The following is a 22,870-nucleotide window of genomic DNA, read 5'->3' on the forward strand; positions in this document are numbered from 1 at the left end:
GATTAATTCCTTGCATGCATTGAGCGCCGGTGATGGTAGCTCGAGCTAAAGCCGGGGTAATAATAGCAGCGATCAAAGCGATTTATAAATCTAGCTATTATTATTTTAATGTTGAATAATTTCCCACGTGGAATGTAAACAGATAATAGACGACGGACGAAACAAAGTATCAGTTCATCTGTGATTATAATATAGGATTATATTGCGCACATATCCACCTTGTGAGGTGCTCAAGGCGCTCCTATAATTACCCGGCTAAGTTCATGAAGTTGGGCGTTCATAGCGCACACAGCTTCTTAAGGAATTACTTCCTAACGGTACCCCTTTTCCTCACCTGGGTTGAGTGCAGCACATTGTGGATCAGTTTCTCGCTGAAAGAAATTACGCCATGACTGGGATTCGAACCCACGACCCTCTGTTTCAAAGTCCGAAGACTAATCCACTGGGCCACAACGCTCCACAATCCATTATTCAAATTCACTTTATTTACATCCATTAAAAGAAGGTACAAAACATACAATAATTACATAAACAATGATAAAAATCAATCAATACATGATTAAAAATTAATATGACAAAAGAAAAGGGTAAAACCAATACGCAGTGGATGTAGGGGATTGGCAAAGACCAAAGACCTATCGAGGCCAATCCCCCTTAGTTCTGCGCAATGGTTAAAAACAAAATTATACAAAATAACAGTAATTGAACAGTCACATGTACACCAAAAAAAAATTAACAAATACAAGAAAAAACATTGAAACAAACTTAGGCTCCATTTTATTTAGAAGTTGATGGAAAAGTGGCAAGATATGATTTATATTTATGTTTAAAAGTTAATAGTGAGGGGCAAGTTTTAATTTCTGATGGCAAACCATTCCAGATAACAGGGCCTTCATATCTAATGACAGTTCTAGAGAAATTATATATGTATTTTGGGAGATAAAAATCATTAATATTTCTTGTTGAATACGTATTTACATTACTATTAAGAGTAAAAAATCATTAAAAATATCTGGTGTTATCGATGCTGTATCTTCCAACTCTTCAATCCGTTCCTCTTCTGAAAGACAGATACATCCATACCATCTTGGAAATTGAGTCTGTTTCTATCACATTCACCAAAGGTTTACGAACGTATACTATATCCAAGCTTTTAACGTGTTCATAGCATTTACACCAGAAAAAAGTTTTACAAATAATGTTAAAAATAAAGTTTTTTTTCAGCATTAAGTTTCAAGTTTCATTTATTTCTCCTCAAGAGATCAAGATAAAAATACATTTAAACAATAGACAATGTGAATAGAATGAATATCAAATTTAAAGAAAGTGAGGAAGGCAATGGCCAAAAAGGAAGAAACCTTGTGTGAGGCCATTATTTCAAGAGTACATTGTTTAACAATTTATAATGCTTTCAAAATGTTTTGATATAGTTTCTTTAATGTTCTTTTAGATACTATCTATCTATATATCTATCTATCTACCTATCTATCTTCTATCTATCTATCTATCTATCTATCTATCTGTCTGTCTGTCTGTCTGTCTGTCTGTCTGTCTGTCTAACTACCTATCTACCTATCTATCTATCTATCCATCTATCTTTACATGGAATAGACTGAAAATTCGGGATATAGTACTTTTCTGTAGCTTCCTAGATAGGTGAAAGAGCTATCATATATATATATAAAGCATATTCCTTGTATCAAGATAACTATATTGAATAAGTATTATTACATAATTATAATTTGACGAAAACGCAACCAGTAATTACCTCAGTGGTTTTGAGATTAATTCTAACACACGAAAATCAACAAATTTTGAGAACCATTCAATAGAATGAGAAATGACTTTTATTTGTTATCATCAATCTGTTTTGATTTGCAGTGTATTGATAGTACCATTGACTTAAAAGTATTAAGTCCAACATTCAATCAAACCATTCCAGCTGTCACATGCAATTATGGATGTCTATATTCATTCATCTTATTTCAATAATTTTGCGATATTAACTTTGATCACCCCCCCCCCTCCCCACGGGAAACAAGGATACAAGGCACTTATGGTCAAATTCTACAAGCTGATATTTTCACACTATTAACAACCCTTTTACACGGTAAAAAATATTCGTAATTTGAATGATGATTCCAGTGAAAAAGAAGGTTAATGACGAATTTTTAGCACGTGTGAAACCAAACTAGAATCACGAACGCTAATGACGAATTTTTAGCACGTGTGAAACCAAACTAGAATCACGAACTCTTATCACAATCATGAATTCAAATTCTACTCCGGAGGTGAATTCCACTTAAGTTTCACTCAAATTACGGTACGAATTTTACGTGTGAAAGACTTGACCTCCAAAACATCTTTTGGGGGCGGAGCTTACTTACTTTCAAGCATTTCCGTAGATCAGGAATAAAATTGTCATGCACTCATCGTATCGATGCAGTGCTTTGATTGACAAGTTACCAAGGATACATACCGCCTTCGCTCTGGAATTCGAATTCAAATCACAGTGTTCGAGTGAGCGTGTGAAAAGCCCCCAAGTTAGGTCCAAAACTAAGCCATAGATATGCTCTTCTATTTATTTCATTTTCAACAAAATGCAAATCAGGAAATTACACTACGGATGAATAAATCAATAAAGTCAATTAGATGAACAAGATTTTATCATACCATGAAATAAAAAATGGCATATATGTTATAATCAATTTTTCATCCAATCGTCATCTGAATGACGGTCACGTTACTGTTCACGTCTTTGACGTAAAAAGGTGGTAAGGTTATTGCACTATTGGAAATTGCAATTGGCCGGTCCAGCACGTGACCAATCATGTTAGCCAATAGGAAGGGACTTCACTGCATAAATTGATGGCATAAGTTCCAACAACGTCACTAAGATTCGTCACCTCTCTTCGTGCAGTTGAACCGAATTGCAGCTGAAAGCTGTTAAATGTTGTATTGAGCGCCACCTAATGGTATAAAATAGCAATTGCATTGGATTAACATTGTTGTCGAAGTTAATATTATTGCACATGATTGTTGCCCATTAATAAAACTAGTTATAATAACAAATTGGCAATCACATTTAAAAGCTACAAGAATCCAACAATTTGATTTGTTGTTAATAAACTTGATCTAGAAATTATGCATGTTTTATTACAACGGGACCATAGAGTCATTGACATCAATCTGTCCGTTTAACCCTCATAATTATGTTCATTAAACTTCAGATTATCAAGTCATGCCATACTTTTAAGCGGTTAAATAAACGCTCTCACCTCTTTTAACTTATTCAAGCGATCTCCAACCTACTTTTTTATTGTGAATATTGTTTACAGGGGAATTGACCCCTGGAAAAAGTTGGTTGAAATATAAAGTGAAAAATCAAAAAGGCATAACGTTAAAGAAACCCCGGATGTAGAATAAACAATAGAGTCTTTATTCATTTCACAAAACAGTTAATCGCACATCTCGGTTTGGATGCAAATTAAGAACCGATGAGTTAACACACTAATTATTTTGTTTTTTTTTTATAACATTACATATGAAATATCTCTTTGTTCTAATCATAATGTGAAATATAACGTAATTTGATATCCCGATTCCCCTACCTTTACAAATATTTACGTATCTCTATTTCATAATTCGTATAATGTCGATTGAAAAAATGTATATTTGTATCAATTCTCATTTCCTCTTTAAAATAATGTAAACTATTTAATGATTTTGTATTTTCTTCTGTGATAAACGCTGTGTTTCATTGTAAAATTATGGGGTCTTTGTGTGAAGGTTTTGTTAAAATGTTTGAGTGGCCGGGTCTGGAGAAAAGACTGTGAAGTTGCGCCGTATGAATTTGTTGCTACTGGGTTTATTTGGTTTGGAACAGGTTCGTCGGAATGTTCTTCAAATTTTGTGGGTGGGGTCATTGTGGGTTATGAATAGATGTTGCATTTGTGCAGGGAGTTGGATTTGTGGTGGGGTGCACTGTGGGGTGTTTGTGGGTGGAGTGTTGTTGCGCTTGTGGGAGTTGTTGCATTTGTGGGTGGGGTGCGCTGTTGCATTTGTGGGTGGAGTGTTGTTGCATTTGTGGGTGGGTGCTGTTGCATTTGTGGGTGGGGTGTTGTTGCATTTGTGGGCGTTGTTGCATTATTTTGTGGGTGGAGTGTTGTTGCATTTGTGGGTGGAGTGTTGTTGCATTTGTGGGTGGGGTGTTGTTGCATTTGTGGGTGGAGTGTTGTTGCATTTGAGGGTGGGTGTTGTTGCATTTTATGGGAGTTGTTAAGTTATGGATGTAACACCCCCAGCTATCTTGCTTTTGTTTTCCTTTGGGTCTCATTTCCCGTTTCCCGTTCATTTTATGTATTTATGGTACTTTATATTTCTTTTCATTTCTATGAATTTGTGTATTGTATTTGAATATTTACTTACAATATTTGCTTCATAATTTATTAAGAGTCACATTCTTCAGTCTTTGGACTGCTTGCGATTGTATATTTTGATAGTTTTATTGCAATAAAATCCAATATAATAAAAACGAATTTGTATTTAGATTTGAATGGTAATTTGAATCATGTGGGTAAATTACCTTAATACGTCAATACTGGATCATAATAATGTTCACATGAATAAACTGTTAGGAGATTTGAATATCTATCTTTTGTCATGGCTGAATTTCTAAATGGTAAACAGCAAGATGAAGTTTGAACTCTAATTAGAAATTCAGAGGACTGCTAGTTTCAAGTAAATTGTTTGAACGAGAGGAAACTTACCAGATGAGATTTCAATTTAATCAAGTCTTGAAGAGATGACTTTCCAGCAGGAAAGTAAAAGCGATCTACAAAACAAGGGCTTTCAGCTTTCAAATACTCTCGTGGTTTGTATACTGTGATGTTCTGCATGGACAAAATGAAAATGATGATAAAGGATAAAAGAAGAAAGAAAAGTCCGAAGAAACTCGATTTGAAATTATCTGTCACTCAACTGGTTTCTGTTCTGATTTAAAGACAATGATCAGATCAATCATACTTGAAAAAATCTTTTATTTTCATTTGTTGATTTCGTTTTTTTATTCTTGAATTTTAGTACTTATTACGTATATTTGTAAACCTCTGACCAGAGTAACATAACATTTCATGACAGGAAAAGTTTAATGCCGGCTATCCCTGTTGGTGTTCTAACAATCATTTTAAATTCAAATAAACATTTATTTTTTCTTCCATTTCACAAATTTCCACAATTTTCGTAAACATAAATTCATACAAAACTCAGTTTGTTATGAAGAATATAATTATGTACATGTTAGGTTTAAAAAAGAAGGCGTTTTATAATGATGTTTTGCCTGATTCTAATAAAAAATAATTGAATGAATGAATGAACGAATGAATGAAATAACTATTCGTAATGGTTATGCTGACGGTGATAGTCATATTTTTCGTGGCATATGTGGTGCTAGATTTGGTGGAGATGCACTGGTGATGAGACTAATTATTATGATGAATGAAAAAAAAAGAGGCCACGGCGTGTTTTCCTTCAGCAAGAAATTTATCCACATTGTGCTGCACTCAACCCAGTTGAGGTGAATGTGTACCTGGCAGGATTAATACCTTGAATGCACCAAGCGCCTTTAGCAGCTGGAGCTACAGCCGGGGTATAGTGCACCAATGAATAGGAAACTATATAAATCGGCGCCTAATAAATGCTATATTATCATTATTATTATTATTAAGAAGAAGAAGAAGAAGGAGATGATGATGATGAAGAAGAAGATGATGATGATGAAGAAGAAGAAGTAGTAAAAGAAAAAACAAGTATAAAGAAGTAGAAGAAGAAGAAGTCCATCATTATTGAAACCTTCTAATTTATATTAGTTTATCCAAATCAAGTGCTCATGGAGGACTGCTGGTAGATGATTGTTAGGGATTGGAGAAGATTATGGTGGTGGTGATGAAAGGGGGGGGGGGTAATGGTGGTATTGATAATGCTAGGGATGATGGTGATGGTGACGATGATGGAAATTAAGAAGAAAATAACGGACAAAAAGTTCAAAGACAAAAATAGAGAAGGTTATAATGATGCGTGACATTATACCTGTGTATAATGATGAACTATCCTCAATCCATCAACAGGCGTGGCATCCGAAAACGAGATGACAAATACGCTGATCCCTTCCTTTTCACGAGTTGTACCGTTGGACATGTGATCCTCTATTCTGTACACGTCTTCCAAGGAACTGCGAAATAACTGCAGGTAAAATAATGATGATGATGATAATATTATTGATAATAGTAACAATGATGATTATGATGATTGTGATGATGATGATAATAATGATATAATAGTGATAATAATAATAATAAGAAGAAGAATTATGAGTAACCTTGTGATATGTTGTCGTTGAATTAAAATGCAATTCAAAGATTCAATCCATACTTTCTGTATAATGATTTTTGTTCAAAAACTTATCATTGGATAATTAAAATTCCTTTGTTGGTGAACTGAACTTCCTTTCCGAAGCAACTATAATTAGAACTTGACAATACTTTCCTTATTCAACCAAAACAAACATAGATTCACTAGCGTACCTCCGGGGGGGGGGCAGGGGGCAGTCTGCCCCCTGACGAGCTTCAAAGACCCTTTTTGCCCCCCTGCCGAGCTTGAATATCATTATTGCCCCCCTGACTAGCTTGAAGACCTTCTTTTTTCTTTTTTTTTTGCTTGTCAATTTTTTTGGCGGACAGTTCCCCCCCCCTGTGGAAAATCCTAGGTACGCCACTGCATAGATTCAAATGTTTATCCACTTGATGACAAGTCTTAGTTATTGTCAATCAATGTTGGGTCGAATTTCCCGTTAAAGCAGCATAATTTTGCAATATTCCTTAAAGGACAAGTCAACCCCAACCAAAAATGGATTGGAATAAAAAGAGAAAAATCCAACAAGCACTACACTGAAAATTTCAGCAAAATGGGATGGAAAATAAGAAAGTTATGACATTTTAAAGTTTCGCTTAATTTCACAAAATAGTTATATTCACATCCTGGTCGGTATACAAAATGAGGGAACTGATAACATCACATACTATTGCTTTTGTATTTTATTACATGTATTGTGAAATATTCCAATTTTCTCCTCAATGTCATGTGAAACAAAGATTTATTTCGCCCTGAACATGTGGAATTACCATTGTTTAATAATTTATGTTTCAGTCAAATTGGTCTTTATTGTCAAATCTGTAAAAAATGAAATATTTTAGAATTCAAACAATAAAAAACAAAAGAAATAGTGAATGAGGGTCATCATCGATTCTCTCATTTGCATGTGACTAAATTGTGCATATTACTATTTTGTGATGTAGAGTCAAATCTCTATCCAGAAGATGTCAGCATATTGATTTTCGGCTGGACTTCCTATTTTAAACAGCTATAAATATAACAATAACACATGACTTAAACAGAGCATACATCTGTTAAAGATGAATTAAGCGCCTCCTACTTGTCAAAATTAATAATAACCCATGCAAGTACACAGCAAAATCTGTGGTGTTAGCCGGTGTACGTAGAGGAACACACCTGTTATTTTACACCGGTGTTAAATTTACAGTGTTAGTTTAACACCATTAGGTGTTATTACAACACCTTTGCTTTTTACATTTACTCTCTTTGGTGTTATGTTCAATCTCTAGGGTGTAATTTTAACACATCGGGATGTGGTCCTGTATTAACACCTACTGGTGTCAGTTTTATTAACATCAGTTTCTTTTACAGTGTACTTGGTTGAATGTCAGTTTAGAAGAAATGCAGTGATAGCTTTAAAAAATGCATAATGAAAAAAAAGAGTATTGCAGTTCGAGGTTCACTAAAGCAAGAGATGTGCACACTCTCGTGGCTGTACAATGTATATGTTTTATTCAACTCTAGTACAACTTCAAATTTTTACTTAAGAAAAAAAGATGCATTGCTGTTCAAACAAGCTAAAGTCCTAATTGATTTCACGTTGTAAAGACTGAATTGCAGTTTAAGCTATTTAGAGAACCTTCCCTGGCGACTAATTGTTGGTTTTGGGGTTGCTGGTCACAATAATTAGTTAAAATTACATAGAACACAAAGACACATAGGTCCGTTTTGACCATGGTCTAACTCTGTGATAAAATTATGGGAAGCCAAAAGTTTCAACAATTTTATTAAGTCGTAAGTTTCTTAGGTTTAAAGTGATTAGTTAACCCCGGGTAGTTAACATTGGTTTGACTTTAAAAAAAAATATGAGCTAGAAGGTCACACTTGTCACCTGTGTCTGTGATATGTTACAAAAATGAAGCCCAGAAAAAATTGCGTTCGAAAATAATAATTTAATGCTTCAAAAATTGAAATATAAAGTGACCGGAAACACCATCTTAATTTCATCCCATACACTTATGTGTACTATTTAGGTGTCTATAAGACGCCTATTTACAAAATCGGGGTTTGCCTCGTAGTTTTAGCTTTTCATTCTCAATAATGGTTGTTTTCAGGTTTATTAGTTCTAATACATGCACTTGTACACATGTTTCATCTTGGTCATGTTGGTTTGAGAATTTTTTAAATCGGCTGCTCACAAAGTTAAACAATACCTTTAATGTGCTCTTTCCTGATTCATCGATGGTGAAGACAATCATCTATATACTTCCAGACAATTATGAACGATTTGAGAGCCAAATGAGCTGAAATATGATATCTCTACCGTTAGTGATTTATGTTATACATGGCTATCCATACTTAAACCACAACTTTAAACCTGACTTCAGAATACGGGCCATAGAAAGTGTCAATGAATCAAAATTAATTAAAAATGATAAAGTTGAATGAATAGTCAGATTGTATACCTCACGATTAAAACACTTAGTGACGTCATGTTTTACACATCCTCCAGTTTTCATGAAGGTAATGGAGTTGACATGGAGACACCACGTTATGATGGAGAGCAGTGATAACACGAAAAATACGACGAATAAGATGTTTCTTAATAGACGCCCTTGCACATGTTGATAGAAGATCTGCATTGCTGTCTGCTCTAGAAGGGATCAGAAAGAATGTTATAATAATTAATGATAATTAAAGATTTTAGGACTGTATAGATCGAATATGAAAAGGCAAAAGAAAGGATAAATTGACTCTACACCATACAAAAGGGGGAATTTTTCCCAATTGTCGGTTTTAGTCAATTACACTCAAGTGTTTATTTTTTTTTCTTCAAACTCTTTCTCCCACTGATCCTTACCCATGCATCAATTTAAATATATATCAAAAAATTAATATAACATTACCTTACCTTATTACTGTACGTTGCATTCACCATGCACAGTGGATTTACCTCGATAGATTTTACGAACCATCTTGTTTTACAGTGTGTACATTGTCACATAGTTTATTGTTCCAGCTCCATGTTCATACTTAAAAGAACGAGTTCGCAGGGATTGATGTTAAAAGGGATAGTCAGGGCTGTAAATATCTCAAAACATAGAGTAGAATTAACTGAGCAAAATGTCAAAAATTTCATCAAAATCGGATAACAAATAATAAAGTTATTGAAGTTTAAAGTTAAGCAATATTTTGTGAAAACAGTCATCATGAATATTCATTATGTGGGCTGATTATGTCACATCCACACTTTCCATTTTCTTATGTTATTACATAAAATCATATTTTTTTTCATTATTTCATACTTGTGTGAATAATATGTCTTCCTTATAATGCAATAAGTTGCAGCAATAAATATCCAATGCACTATATCAATTGTCATTCCAATTTTTCTAGTTCTTGGAGAATAAAAATGAATAAACCTGATTTCATATAATTAAATACAAAAGAACAAGTGGGGATGTGACATCATCAGCCCACCTAATAAATATTCATGATGGCTGTTTTCACAAAATATTGCTAAACTTTGAAATTCAATCATTTCCGATTTTGATGAAATTTTCGACATGTTGCTTTGTGGATTCTACTCATTTATTAAGCTATAACTACTTTAAGCCCGGACCATCCCTTTAATATTATTTATTGGTAGAATGTTGAAATTTCTGCTGGTTTTTATTATAGGGTCCCTCGCATTTTTTATAGTATTGTAAATCACCGTAAAGCCACTGCGTTATGTCTAGAGTATGAAAGTTGCAGCAGTCGAGTTAGGACAATAAAACCATGGAGATAGCTCTATGATAAAAACGATGGACATCGTACACCGAAGAGCCAGCATTTTTACGCTCTCGAGCATTTTTACGACCTAGGCATTTTTATAGAACTAGCACATCGGATAATTTCAATTTAAGTTCTTATATTTCATTATTTACGTGAACCATCATTTATACAGATTTCATTTCGTACACTCTAAAAACGAAGAGCTAATATAATTTAGCTTTTAGAGACCTTGTGTAGTGACTGCACTTCGGAGTGCTGATTCTTATCGTTCAAATTTGAACTAGACAAATCAGCACTCCGAAGTGCAGTCATGATACACGCTCTTTAAAGGACAAGTCCACCCCAACCATTAATCGACTTGAATAAAAAGACAAAAAATCCAACAAGCATTACGCTGAAAATTTCATCAAAAGCGGATGTAAAATAAGATAGTTATGGCATTTTAAAGTTTCGCTTCATTTCACCATGGAGTAATAATAGGTCCATGATTTCACAAAACAGTTATATGCACATCTGGCTGGTATGCAAATGAGAAGACTGATGGCGTCATCCACTCACTATTTCTTTTGTATTTCATTATATGAAATATTCTAATTTTCTCCTCATTGTCAAGTGAAACAAAGATTAATTCCTTCCTGAACACATGGAATTATCATTGTTTTAATACTATATTGTTCAGTCAAGTTGGTCTTTTTTGTCAAATCAGTAAAAACATTAGAAAACAATTCAAACAATAAAAAACAAAAAGAAATAGTGAGTGATGCACATCATCGACTGTCTCCTTTGAATGTCACTGAGATGTGCATATAACTTTTTTTGCGAAATATAAGCGAAACTTTAAAATGACATAATTTTCTTATTTTACCTCCGATTTTGATGATTTTTTCGCTCGTTTGATTTGTCTCTATTCAAACAAATCATCATTTTGTAATTTGTAAAATGTTTAATCTCCCAATTCTGAATAAGCTAAGTTGGAAAGAAATTCATGTTGGTTTAGAGGAGATAACCGAAACCACATCAGTTAACATGTTTCCTGAAGTTTTTTTTTGTGGTTTTTTTTTAAGCCTACGTCCACGGGAGCCCTCCGAATTTACCCCATTCCCTCTCTGTATTTCGACATTAAATAAAAAAATATCGTGTTTTAAAGGCACTTTAAATCAATGACAAGGTGCGTGAAGCAACTCAGGTCCATCACCAATGGAATAGCACCACTGCAGTGATAGAATGGTTCAAGGGAACACCAACAAGGCCCAGGTCAACATTCTTGTCATTCGACGTCGTCAATTTCTATCCTTCAATCAGCCGGAAGTTACTGACTAATGCCAAAAAGTTCACCGTGATAACAACAACAGAGGAAGAGATCATCTTCCATGCCAAGAACACCCTCCTCTGCAACCATTGTCGACTTTCTTGACGTGACATTCGACCTCTCCAAGAAAGAGTTCAGACCTTATTCAAAACCAGGAGACTCCCACCTCTATGTACATGCCGAATCGAATCATCCGCCGGATGTCACCAAGAGAATACCGCAGTCCATCCAGACCCGCCTGTCCAACATTTCCAGTAGCGAAAACATATTCAACAGTGCCAAACCAGACTACGAGAAAGCACTTCAAGATGCTGGACACAAGCCCAAGCTGGTATACTCACCAAGACATTCAACAAGTGGCAGTAAAGAAACCCAACGTCAAAGAAAACGAAACATAACCTGGTTCAACCCACCATATAGCAAGCATGTTAGGACGAACATCGGCAGAAAGTTCTTGGCCCGTGTGGAACAGCACTTCCCAAAAGAACACCAGCTCCACAAGGTCTGCAACAGGAACACACTGAAAGTCAGCTATAGCTGCATGGACAATATGGCCACAGCAATAAAAGCCCACAACAACAAGATTACAGACACTAGCAAAGACCAAGCCAAGGACTGCTGCAACTGCAGAAAGAAAGAAGACTGCCCGATCCCTGGAAAGTGCATGGCCACCAATGTCATCTATGAAGCCGAGGTAGAGACATCTAGAGACAGGAAAGTGTACATCGGGCTCACATCAACTCCATTCAAGACAAGGTACGCAAACCACAAAGCAAGCATCACCAATCGGGGGAAACGGCACCAAACTGAGCTCAGCAAGTACATACGGAGACTGAAGGATGAAGGAACGCCCTGCCCTACTCAGTCAAATGGAGAATCGTAAGACATGCACAATCCTACTCACCAAAAACCAAGAGGTGCAACCTGTGTCTGTGGGAGAAGTACCACATAATCACGGCCAAGAAAGCAGCAATGATAAACTCAAGAACAGAACTCATTTCAACTTGTAAACACAAGAAGAAATTTTTCCTTTCAGGTTATAGAACACCCCCCCCCCCTTTATGTGCCAAACCACTCCACCCCAAAATTATCCTCCTTATCAATTACCTGTTCACTGTAGTTATTTATACCCTTACATTGTGTCTTTTTTTGTTTGCCTGACTGCACTAGAGTTATTGTTCTCTTTAGCTGTACTTTCGTTCAACATAAAATTTGATTTAGTTGCTGATGAACCCTCAGGGGGAAACAGTCTGTACAACTAAAATCTAAGCAACTCGCTCCACCCTATTACTATATATATATATATATATATATATATATATATATATATATATATATATATATATATATATTTACTTAATTTAATTCATTCTGTACAAGGTACTTTATGAGTTTCATATTACAAATCAGTTCGATGTAAAATATCACACTGCAAAAACTACGGTGTTGATTTAACACCAGCCCGGAATCTATTATGTCCACACCAGAGTCCGAACTAAAAATGGAACATTCTAAGCACTTTTTGTAATCGTGGAAAGGAAGCGTATCTGAAGTTTGAGTTATCACCGAAACCGAATCAGCTGCTAATCCATCCGAATACACGTTCGGGTGGAATGGGGGAGTATTTTATTCTCCCTCGCCTAATGCGAGAACAATCTGGAAGGATTCGAGAACATTCGCAGAGGAATTCGGCTGGTTTTGAAATGTTCAAAACCAGCCGAATATCCTTCACAATACTCTCAAATGTGGCCACAACAAATTTCATTCGGGCCAATTTCTTTGGGATGTATCCGGATGACATTCGGTTGGATTAGGGAGGCATTTTGAGTATCTTCTGGGCAGTTCCGGACCGATTCGTATTCGGGGCGTAATGATCCGAGCTCGGCGCGTTTGGCCATGGCCATATTCTTCCCGATTCGGGTCAACATTCGGGTCGTCATTCGGCTGTAATCGGAGCAATCTTGCCACATTCATCTCGATTCTGGGCACCTTAACGCTCGATCCTTGCCACTATTCGGGTGCCATTCGGCTTTATTCGGGATGGGCAAAATTGATTCGGGCTAATTCTGGGCGATGCTGCCCTAAACCGGGACCTATTCTAGACCCATTCGTCTCTATTCGGGGAGCTCCCAGAATCAAAGACGAATAGGTTCCGAAACAACCGAATCCATCCGAATCAGGCCATATTCATATTCGGGCAGAACCGTTCCGAATTTATTCGGGATGATTCGATTTTGGTGTAACGAATACACGTATTCAGGAGGATTCGGAAGGGATTTAGACCGGGGGCTGGGAGACTTTATTCAGCTGATCGGGTACATAGGGTTTGATGGTCCCATCATGTTGGCATGATATCAGTGGACAAGAAAATGTGCTGCTGCCGTGTCATATCCTGTACGGAAGGCCCAGAGGACCCCAATTTTGTCGGCCATCATGGATTTTTCATGAAAATCTCTTTTTCTTCATATTTTTGCACATACAATGAGGAAAATATTAAAAAAAATACGCATTTCGCAATAATTTAGATAGATGAAATAGATTGCAATCGTTTTTTGGACAGTCCGGTTAATATTTTTTGAAAAATAGGAGAATTTATGCCAAAATTTCCATGTTTTGGTAAAAAATTTACATGTGCATTGTTGTCTTTCTGTTTTGTCATTAATATCAACAATTATTAATGCAAAATATCAGCATTCAACACGAAAGAGGATATATTAACGAGAACATTGATATGCTTCATGAAGGTATCAATGTCTTAACTTTCTTAGATCTCGGTCAATCCAGCATTTCGGGGGCATCGCTAAATGTAAAATAATGAAAAAATGACCTCCTAAAAGTATTTTTTTTATTTACAAAAAGAATGGCCTAATCAGTAATTGACAAATAATTAACACGATCACTTGCATATCAACTCAAACATGTAAACAAAAATCTTAGCGCTTTCATAATATTATCTTTATGGGCCGAGATGAAGAAAAAAAAAGAGCTATTCTTCAAAATAAAATGCAAAGTGGTCCCAAAGTTGCGTTTCTAAATTGAAAATTTGGTTAGTGACCGTTAGTCAAGTCTGAGGTATACAACGCCATCATTCCGATCAATGGAAATAATGTATCAGCTATTAAAAACCAGGGTTCATTGTTCATATTGTAGCTGAAATATTGAACATGTTGAAAGATCGATATGAAAAGAAAATCTTATTAAAAACCGCTTGAAAATTAAAGTACGACCTATACATAAAATGATCGTTTTGTGCCATGAAAGCATATTCGTTTTTCGAGGAAAATATGATATCAGTGAAGATAGCCTGATTCCCCAGTGCTTTCCGTTAATGTACCGTGAATGCGGAATAGAAGCTCCCTGAACATTCATGCGCTTTGTTAATCATGATGAATGTTTATTTCATCATGACTGTGAATGCATAGAGATGAATGAATCCCCCTTCGTTTTCTATTATGTTATCAACAAGTGAATCAACATTTTTTTTGCTATAAACTAAGCGATACTTGAGCTTGAAGGGGAGGGGTGTATGCCGATCCGCTGAAGGTAAAAAAAAATACTAAATGGCAAGATTGTCTGTACACAGAATCTTGTATGGTAATATAGCATAATGGTAGTATTGACTGTATTGTGTTGTTAAAAAGCCATAATAATTTTCATCGAATTCCCTCGATTTATCTAAAAATATCAGTTTTTCACATGGTCAACCTGCACAGAGGATGATCTTCAACCAACTGAGTGCTTTAAAAAAAACAACGAAAATTTGATTTGAATAAAAATAGAAAAATCCCACGAGCAAAACACTGAAAAAAATCGCATGTAAAATAAGAATGTTATGACATTTCAAAGTTTCGCTTAATTTCATTAAACAGTTATATGCACATCCTGGTCGGTATGCAAATAAGGAGACTTATGACGTCATCCACTCACTTTTTATTTTGAATTTTATTATATGAAATGAGAAATATTCTTGTCTAATTATCCCCATCGTCAAGTGTAACAATGATCAAATGCTCGCTGAATATGTCACATTAGCATCGGTTTAATAATAATAATAATATAGGGTATTTATATTGCGCACATATCCACCTTGTTAGGTGCTCAAGGCGCTCCTGTATTACTCCTATATATATATTACTGCTATATGGTTCAGTCAAGTTGGCCCTTATAGTCCAGTCAATATAGGGTTTGACCCACCACTAATTGCAACACTGGATATTCCACTGCAATGCTTTCCAGGAAGGTCCCCTGAACAGCATACTAAAAGTCCCCAAAAATCCAAGCAGTTGAAATTTACGAAATTTGCATATTATGCAAATTAGCCATAAAAAGTTAGAAAAATAAGGAAAATAATAAAAAGAAAATACAAATTAAGTGTCCAAAACAATTTGATTTGAGTGAAAATTCATGAAAAATAACTTTAATCAATGTTTTTAATCAAAAGTGCAAAAAAATCTACCTCATTTGCATAATATGCAAATAAGCATCTTTATATGGAAGAATGTAAAGATATTGTGATTTTCTCTCATTGGCTGCTTGAAATTGTCAATAATGTTGAAATTAACATGCTGCTATCACTAAGGACGTTGAATACATTTATATTAAGCTTAGTGTCTGTAGTGCCATTTGCATATTATGCAAATAAGTACATAACATGTAATAAATAATAACAAAAAACACACTGGTGATACATTCCTGAAAAAATTGCAAGTAGATTATCTATTGAAATTGGAATATGGCAATGCCTTACAGGAAGTTAACACCATATTAAAAATCATTAAATAGACAAGCATAGGAAAATCACAAAAATTGCATTTTATGCAAATTAGCCATAATAATTGCAAATGAGGAAAATAATCCAAAATTTGGAAATCAAGTGCGGAAAACAATATAAATTGAACGGAAGCTCATGATAAGCTTTACAAATTCAATGATTCTTCAAATAAAAAAATGTAAATAAATCTACATCATTTGCATATGTAATTATGAGCATCTTTATGTGAAAATAAACAACACAGAAATTTTGATTTTTCTCACACAAACAATTAAACCCCCATTCCACAGAGAGCAAGACCTCTGAAAGACTGCTGTAAGACCATATAACTTGCTTGATCTTTTAAGGGTCTTTCAACGAACTTTCAAAGATCTCCGATGTCTTCCATGATTCCTATTAGATCTTTCAATGGTCTTTTTGGTCCTCGTGAGTCCCAAAACTTTTTGAAACGGTTCAAAACAGTCTTTCAGCGGTCTTACAGGAAAATTGGCTTATGATGGTCTTTAAATGGCCTATCAATGAACTTTCAAAGTTCTTATTAGTCTTTCTATGATCTTTCGGCAGTCTCTCAAGATTCTTTCGGAGATTACTGTAAGACTCATAAGAGATCATTGAAAGATCATCGAAAGTTAATTAAAAGACCAGGCAAAGTCTATGGAGAGAATTCTGAATGATCACTTGATGCATAAACATGTCTGAAAGACCATTGAAAGATCTCTATAAGACAGGTGTCTTTCAGAGTTCTTTGAGGGGTCTTTCTGAGCCATTCCACAGAGATGACAAATTTTAGTGATCTTGGAGACTGCTGTATAAGACCTTGCCAAGTTTTGGTCTTTGAAAGGTCCTTCAAAGGTCTCCCTTCTGTGGATCTAGATCAATGTGATGTGATCACTAAGAATGCCTAGTACATTAATTATCAGCTTAATATCTTAAGTGGAATGTAAATATTATGTAAATAAACATCCGGCATGTTATAAATAATCAAGGAAACTTGTGATATTTTCCTCTAAAATTCCACGTAGATTATGTGTAACCATGATGACCATCCCTACACTTCCTGCTTGGTTGATATTGACTTTTTTCATGAGCAGTTACCACCGGGGCACATACCCCACTCATATTGTGCAATGATGAGTCAGTTCTACATGGGTCCCGCTGTTTGAATGCTTCATAATTATTTCCATCCAAGTCTTGCTCTCTCCTTGACTTGGTAGAGTCTTTGGGTTTCTTGCTAGTACATGTATGGTCCACGCTAGCATGCTCCTTGATTGTCAAGTGATCAGCACAAGATGTCACACCCAGTACAAATAAAAGCTCGTTAGCTTTGAATATTCGGTCCTTGTAGCACACCACTTGTCTTGGTGGTGAAGATGAGTACTTGCTTGGATCACAAGATTTCTAGGCGTGGTTTATAAGAGTACCAATGAGCATTTGCCCATACGAGCGACGAGAAAGCCATTCATAAAGTCATGATAAAGGCTTAAAGGGGAAGTTCACCCTGAAGAAAATTTTGTTGTAAAAATAGCAGAAAAAATAGTAAAAAATATTGGTGAAGGTTTGAGGAAAATCCCTTAAAGAGTAAGAAAGTTATTAGAGTTCAAAATTTTGGATTTGTGACGTCATAAACGAGCAGTTTCCCCATGTGTTATGTAATTTAAAATGCATGAATTGCAAATTTTGTATGGTTCCTGATGACTTAATTTTGTTTTCTATTCATGATCGGGTGTGAAATGATTTGTCTATTGATATACAAAAGGTACAGTAAAAACCATTTTAAATTTTCTGAGAAAATGACATTTCATTGATTTTTTACCATTCGCTATGTAGGAATGCTGCTCGCATATGACGTCACAAACCAAATAATTGAAATTCTAATAACTTTTTAATTATTTGATGAATTTTTCTGAAACCTTCGGCGGTATTTTTATAATTATTTTTCTGCTATTTTTACAATAAACTTTTTGTCAGGGTGAACTTCCCCTTTAAAGTGTATATAGACATCTTTCCCAGATACAGGAATCATGATCAGACGTTCTTGCTGAATCCAGTTGCTGCTTCAGGATGAAGCATCCATTTTCTGTTCTTTCCTCTTTGATGAATCTCCTAGGGATGGCAACTATCTCCAAATATTGTAGCTACAGTTTCTAAGCAAATCGTATGCAAATAATATCAATTTCCTGATATTTAATGAGACACTGGAAATAAGTTGTGTCGGAAGAAAAGTTTTAAAGGAAGGCTTGCACATTTTACGTTCGTAGAGCTCCAATAGCATCAGTAAGGTGAAGCTCAGAATTGCTACAATGCATTAAAGAGGACCATAGAATGGTTTGTAGACAAGCCTATAGTACACAATTTGTTGACCGGATTGGCAATGATCCAGGCTGTAACAACCAACATGTTGGAAGTCCTTAATATCATGCGCTATGACTACATTGGAAGACAACATATTTTTAGTGTTAGTATTTACCACTGATCATGATGAAGATGACGCTGCTCTGCAAGTCCTGGAACCCTGTTTTTACCCAGACATGGCCAGAAAACATATTTCTTAGTCAAGCGGGTGTAGTCAAACTACTGAAGAAATTGTTATAGAAAACAACCTGCATGAAGCTACTAGGCCAGATGGAATCTCTGCTACACTTCTTAATGAGACTACTCATCAGATCTCACCTGCCATAAGTTTGCTTTTCTTGGCCTCCCTTCAGTCGATCATAAGCCCATCCATATAAGAAAGGGTTGTCATCTTTAACAAAGTACTCATCAATTTCAGATACTGTGCTTTGTTCTTGCCAATCCCATCATCTTGTCAGACTAACAACATGGCTTTATGACCATGACGACGTGAAGAACACATTTCCAGTATTTTCCTTAAATACAAATTATATTAGGACAAATATGCATGCTTAGTGATAGCAGCATATTTATTTGAACAACAGTCAATGTGAGAAAATAAAAATTTCTTGACATTTTCCATATTTGGATACTTATTTGCATAATATGCAAATGAGGCAGATTTGCTAGCTTTTTAAAATAAAAAACATTTTACTTATTTATTCATCATGAAATTTTGTTCAAATTACTTGCTTTTGACAATTTGTAATCTTTGGATGATTTTCCTTATTTTCTATTTTTAATGGCTAATTTGCATAATATGCAAATTAATTTTCAGGCATTGGGATGAATTCTCATGCTTAGTGATAGTAGCATATAAATGTCTACATAAATGAAATGTTTTCAAGCAGTCTATATGAGAACAATCACAAAATCTTGACATTTTTCCATATAAGGATGCTTATTTGCATAATATGCAAATTAGGTAGATTTGTTGGCGCTTTTGAATAAAACATTGAATACGGTTATTTATCATTAATTTTCGCTCAAATTAAATTGTTTTGGACACTTAATTTTTAATCTTTGGACTATTTTCCTTATTTTTCTAACTTTTTATGGCTAATTTGCATAATATGCAAATTTCATAATCACTGCTTGGATTTTTGGGGACTTTTAGTATGTTGTTAAGGGGACCTTGAAAAAGTGAAAAATCAAGTGTTGCAATTAGTGGCGGGTCACCCCTCTATTCTGGCTAGACTGACTGGACTATTATTTTCAAACCTGTAAAAACAATGATGCTCAAACAATAAAAAAAAAATATATAGTGAGTGAGCGACATCATCGACTGTCTCATTTACATGACACGGAGTTGTGCATACAAATATTTTTGTAGAAAATAAGCGAAACTTTAAATGTAATCAACTTTCCTATAAATGTTAACATCCGATTTTGAAGAAATTTTCAGCATTATGCTAGTTAAATTTTTCTCTATCTATTCATATCAACATTTTTCTGCGGTGGACTTGAACTTTAACTATTCGTCTTGAAGGCAGACAAAATTATAGAAGAAATATGGGAAGTAAAAAGTTACGATACTCGGTGCACTTTTATTTTTTATACATGTTTTTAATCTTTCTGCCCGTTTTCTTTTTTTTTTCTTTTAACCGAGATCCCCCTCGATCCTTTTTTCAATTATAAAAAAATCATTGATAATTCGGTTCAATGCTCCCGGTAGTGTCCATCTGGTAGTATACTCATCCGTTATTAACTCTTGTTCAAAGCGAAGGAAACGGTAATAATGCATGGCTTGCAAATGGCTTGTCCTTGTCGATGAAGGCAATGGACGTTGGCAACGTAATATACAGCCTTCAGAACAAAGGCAAAATGCGAACGATACCATAGAATCGATCAAAATACAGTATTCATATCATTGTTCATTAATTCGAACAAGGTCATTTCGTTAGACCGTCAAAAAGCCAACATTCGTTCTATATGTACTATCAAGATAGCTCTTGCACGCTTTCATCACTCTTCATGCTTTTTTTTCAAATTCAAATTCTGAACCAACGAAGATGAAAATGCTAAAGGGAAAACAAATAAATGTAAGTAACAAGCATAAATTTTAGGAGCCCTTATATAAGCGCAGTAAAATACTTTTGTGAATAGTTTTTGCGCTCTATAAATATATACATTATCATTATTATCATCATTATAAATGTGAAAGGTTTCATGTTTTGGGCATCTAATTAAGATGGAAAGTGCACTTTCATGTAATATTATAATTATCATCGTTATTAAAAATTATACGAAAATACAACGTTGGTTAAAAACCTAAAGATACATTTTTTGCAGTAAACAAGACGTTATGTTAAATGACCCATTATGCTTATTCCAGATGCAACATGTTGATCCTTTCTCTATAATTCATGCGAACATTTCCATCTATTATCAAGTTGTACATTTATTAATTTTTAAAGTTAATTATTGCAATCACCTATCTTTGTTTAGATAACACTGATATTAAGTCATCACTTTGCCACATTCCGTTTTTTTTTTTGGGGGGGATAAGTGGGTAAGTTTTTTTTTATTATTGTGGTTATTTTGTCTTTTTGTGTAACTAACTTGTGTTTATGTAATTTGCAATCACCTAATAATCATTTGTAAATTTTGTGATTTATTTCAATTTGTTATAATAAAAACGGAATTAAAAAAGGTTGATTATTGCAAATATGGTCTTGTGAATAGTCTCGTACAGCCGATTGGGGTAAATAAATTTCTTTCTCTTCATCCTGGTCTCTATCGGTTTTTTTTGCATTTTCTGCATTCTTTAAAAATCCTTATAATTGTTTTCGCTTAATAATCATCATGATTATCTACTACTCAAACTGTACAAGTTTCTCTTTACGAAAACCTCGCCACTTTAGTCGTTTGCATGAGCCAGTTTCGACAAGATTCGTTGAACGCATTTCGTTGTTTTTTCAATGAAAATCTATATTTTAATTGAAAATATTATTTTGGTATTATACGTATCCTTCCAAAAGTCTTTGCTTTTATATAAGAGCCAATCCCTTCTTCTGTAAACAAAACTTGTATGTATCTATATTCTTTTATGACAAATTGACTTGTATGAATTTATGAAGAAAAAACCTCCAAAAAAAACCTTAAAAAATTAAAATAAAATAAATGTTCATGAATGAAGTTTGCCTATATCGTGGTGGTGCAGCATATCAGGGTTGTAAATACAAAAATGTTTCGAATCTGGCTTTGTTTTGTAGTTACATTTGTGAAATTCATGAATATACGTGATGGGATGTACGGTCCGCGTATGGTCAGAGTGCCGGTATTTATGAAATAAACATAGTGAAATTAAAAAAAGAAGGAAAGTCAATTCACATAAACACTCACCTAAAGGATTAAGGCATTTGAACCATATTTTACAGGACCGAATCGCGGATATACCTGATCCTGCAAAATCAAACGGAGAGAAGCATTGTATCGTCAGTCATGGTCTTCAAAATAAACGTAATCAAACATGTAGACCTATTTATAATGTTATTTTTTTAAATGCCAGCATGGATGGAATGACAGATATTGAGTTGCAAACATTAACATTGAAAATGTGATCAATGTGTGATTTCTGCGAGGACTACTTATATTCCGAAGAACGAAACGAGCTATATTCTTTTATATAAATGAAGTATGAATTTTTATTTTTTCTGTATGTATGACGTTACACATGGTGCAATAAAAATATAGGTAAAATAACGTCCTAGATCCGTAATTTCAACATTTCCATCGGAGATTTGGGAGTCCAATATTCGGTCGGAATGATGAGAGGCAGACATAAATACAAATGCGCTATAGCGTGCCTGCATGGAAACAACGATATGAAGTGTGATATGAGCCGCCGAGAATGACCGTAGTGATCATGGTGATACGTTGCTAGCTAAATAGGATGATAAAAACTATAATCATATTCATGACTTGCAGCTGCTTAATGACCTTCTAAAATGAAGTGCCGGTAGGAAACGAATCTAAGAGTTATACATTCAATATCACTGAGATGGATTTATGTTAACAATAAAAACCAATTAACAGCTCACGTTAAAAAAGGCTTTGTTCACGAGCAATGTCACATGCACAAGCGGTGAGATACAATAAAACAAAGTCAATGCCAGCCGCCAATCCTTTCTGATCGAGTGAGTTGGATCAATGGAAGTGGTTGGATATGTTGGCGAGATAGAGGATCGGTGACACAAGCGATGCTCGTGGTATACGCACCGAAACTGTGA

The 22,870-nt window shown here is 34.8% G+C and overlaps 1 protein-coding gene across 2 annotated transcripts; it reads right to left on the minus strand.

The window, feature by feature from the left end:
- Positions 1–2,293: 2,293 nt before the first annotated feature.
- Positions 2,294–22,870, minus strand: LOC121422248. 2 transcript variants are annotated; one of them, XM_041617160.1, is made up of 6 exons: positions 22,682–22,870; positions 21,984–22,043; positions 8,856–9,043; positions 6,088–6,240; positions 4,770–4,892; positions 2,294–2,969 (listed from the first exon to the last, which is right to left on the minus strand). In XM_041617160.1, exons 3-6 carry the CDS (start codon positions 9,030–9,032, stop codon positions 2,829–2,831), a joined length of 594 nt encoding a protein of 197 aa, XP_041473094.1. In that variant the 5' UTR covers positions 9,033–9,043; positions 21,984–22,043; positions 22,682–22,870; the 3' UTR covers positions 2,294–2,828. The 2 variants fall into 2 exon arrangements, with proteins under 2 accessions (XP_041473094.1, XP_041473093.1); XM_041617159.1 differs by lacking the exon at positions 22,682–22,870 and having other exon boundaries at positions 21,984–22,613.

This window comes from Lytechinus variegatus, chromosome 10, assembly GCF_018143015.1.
Source record: "Lytechinus variegatus isolate NC3 chromosome 10, Lvar_3.0, whole genome shotgun sequence".
In the NCBI taxonomy this organism is placed as follows: domain Eukaryota; kingdom Metazoa; phylum Echinodermata; class Echinoidea; order Temnopleuroida; family Toxopneustidae; genus Lytechinus; species Lytechinus variegatus.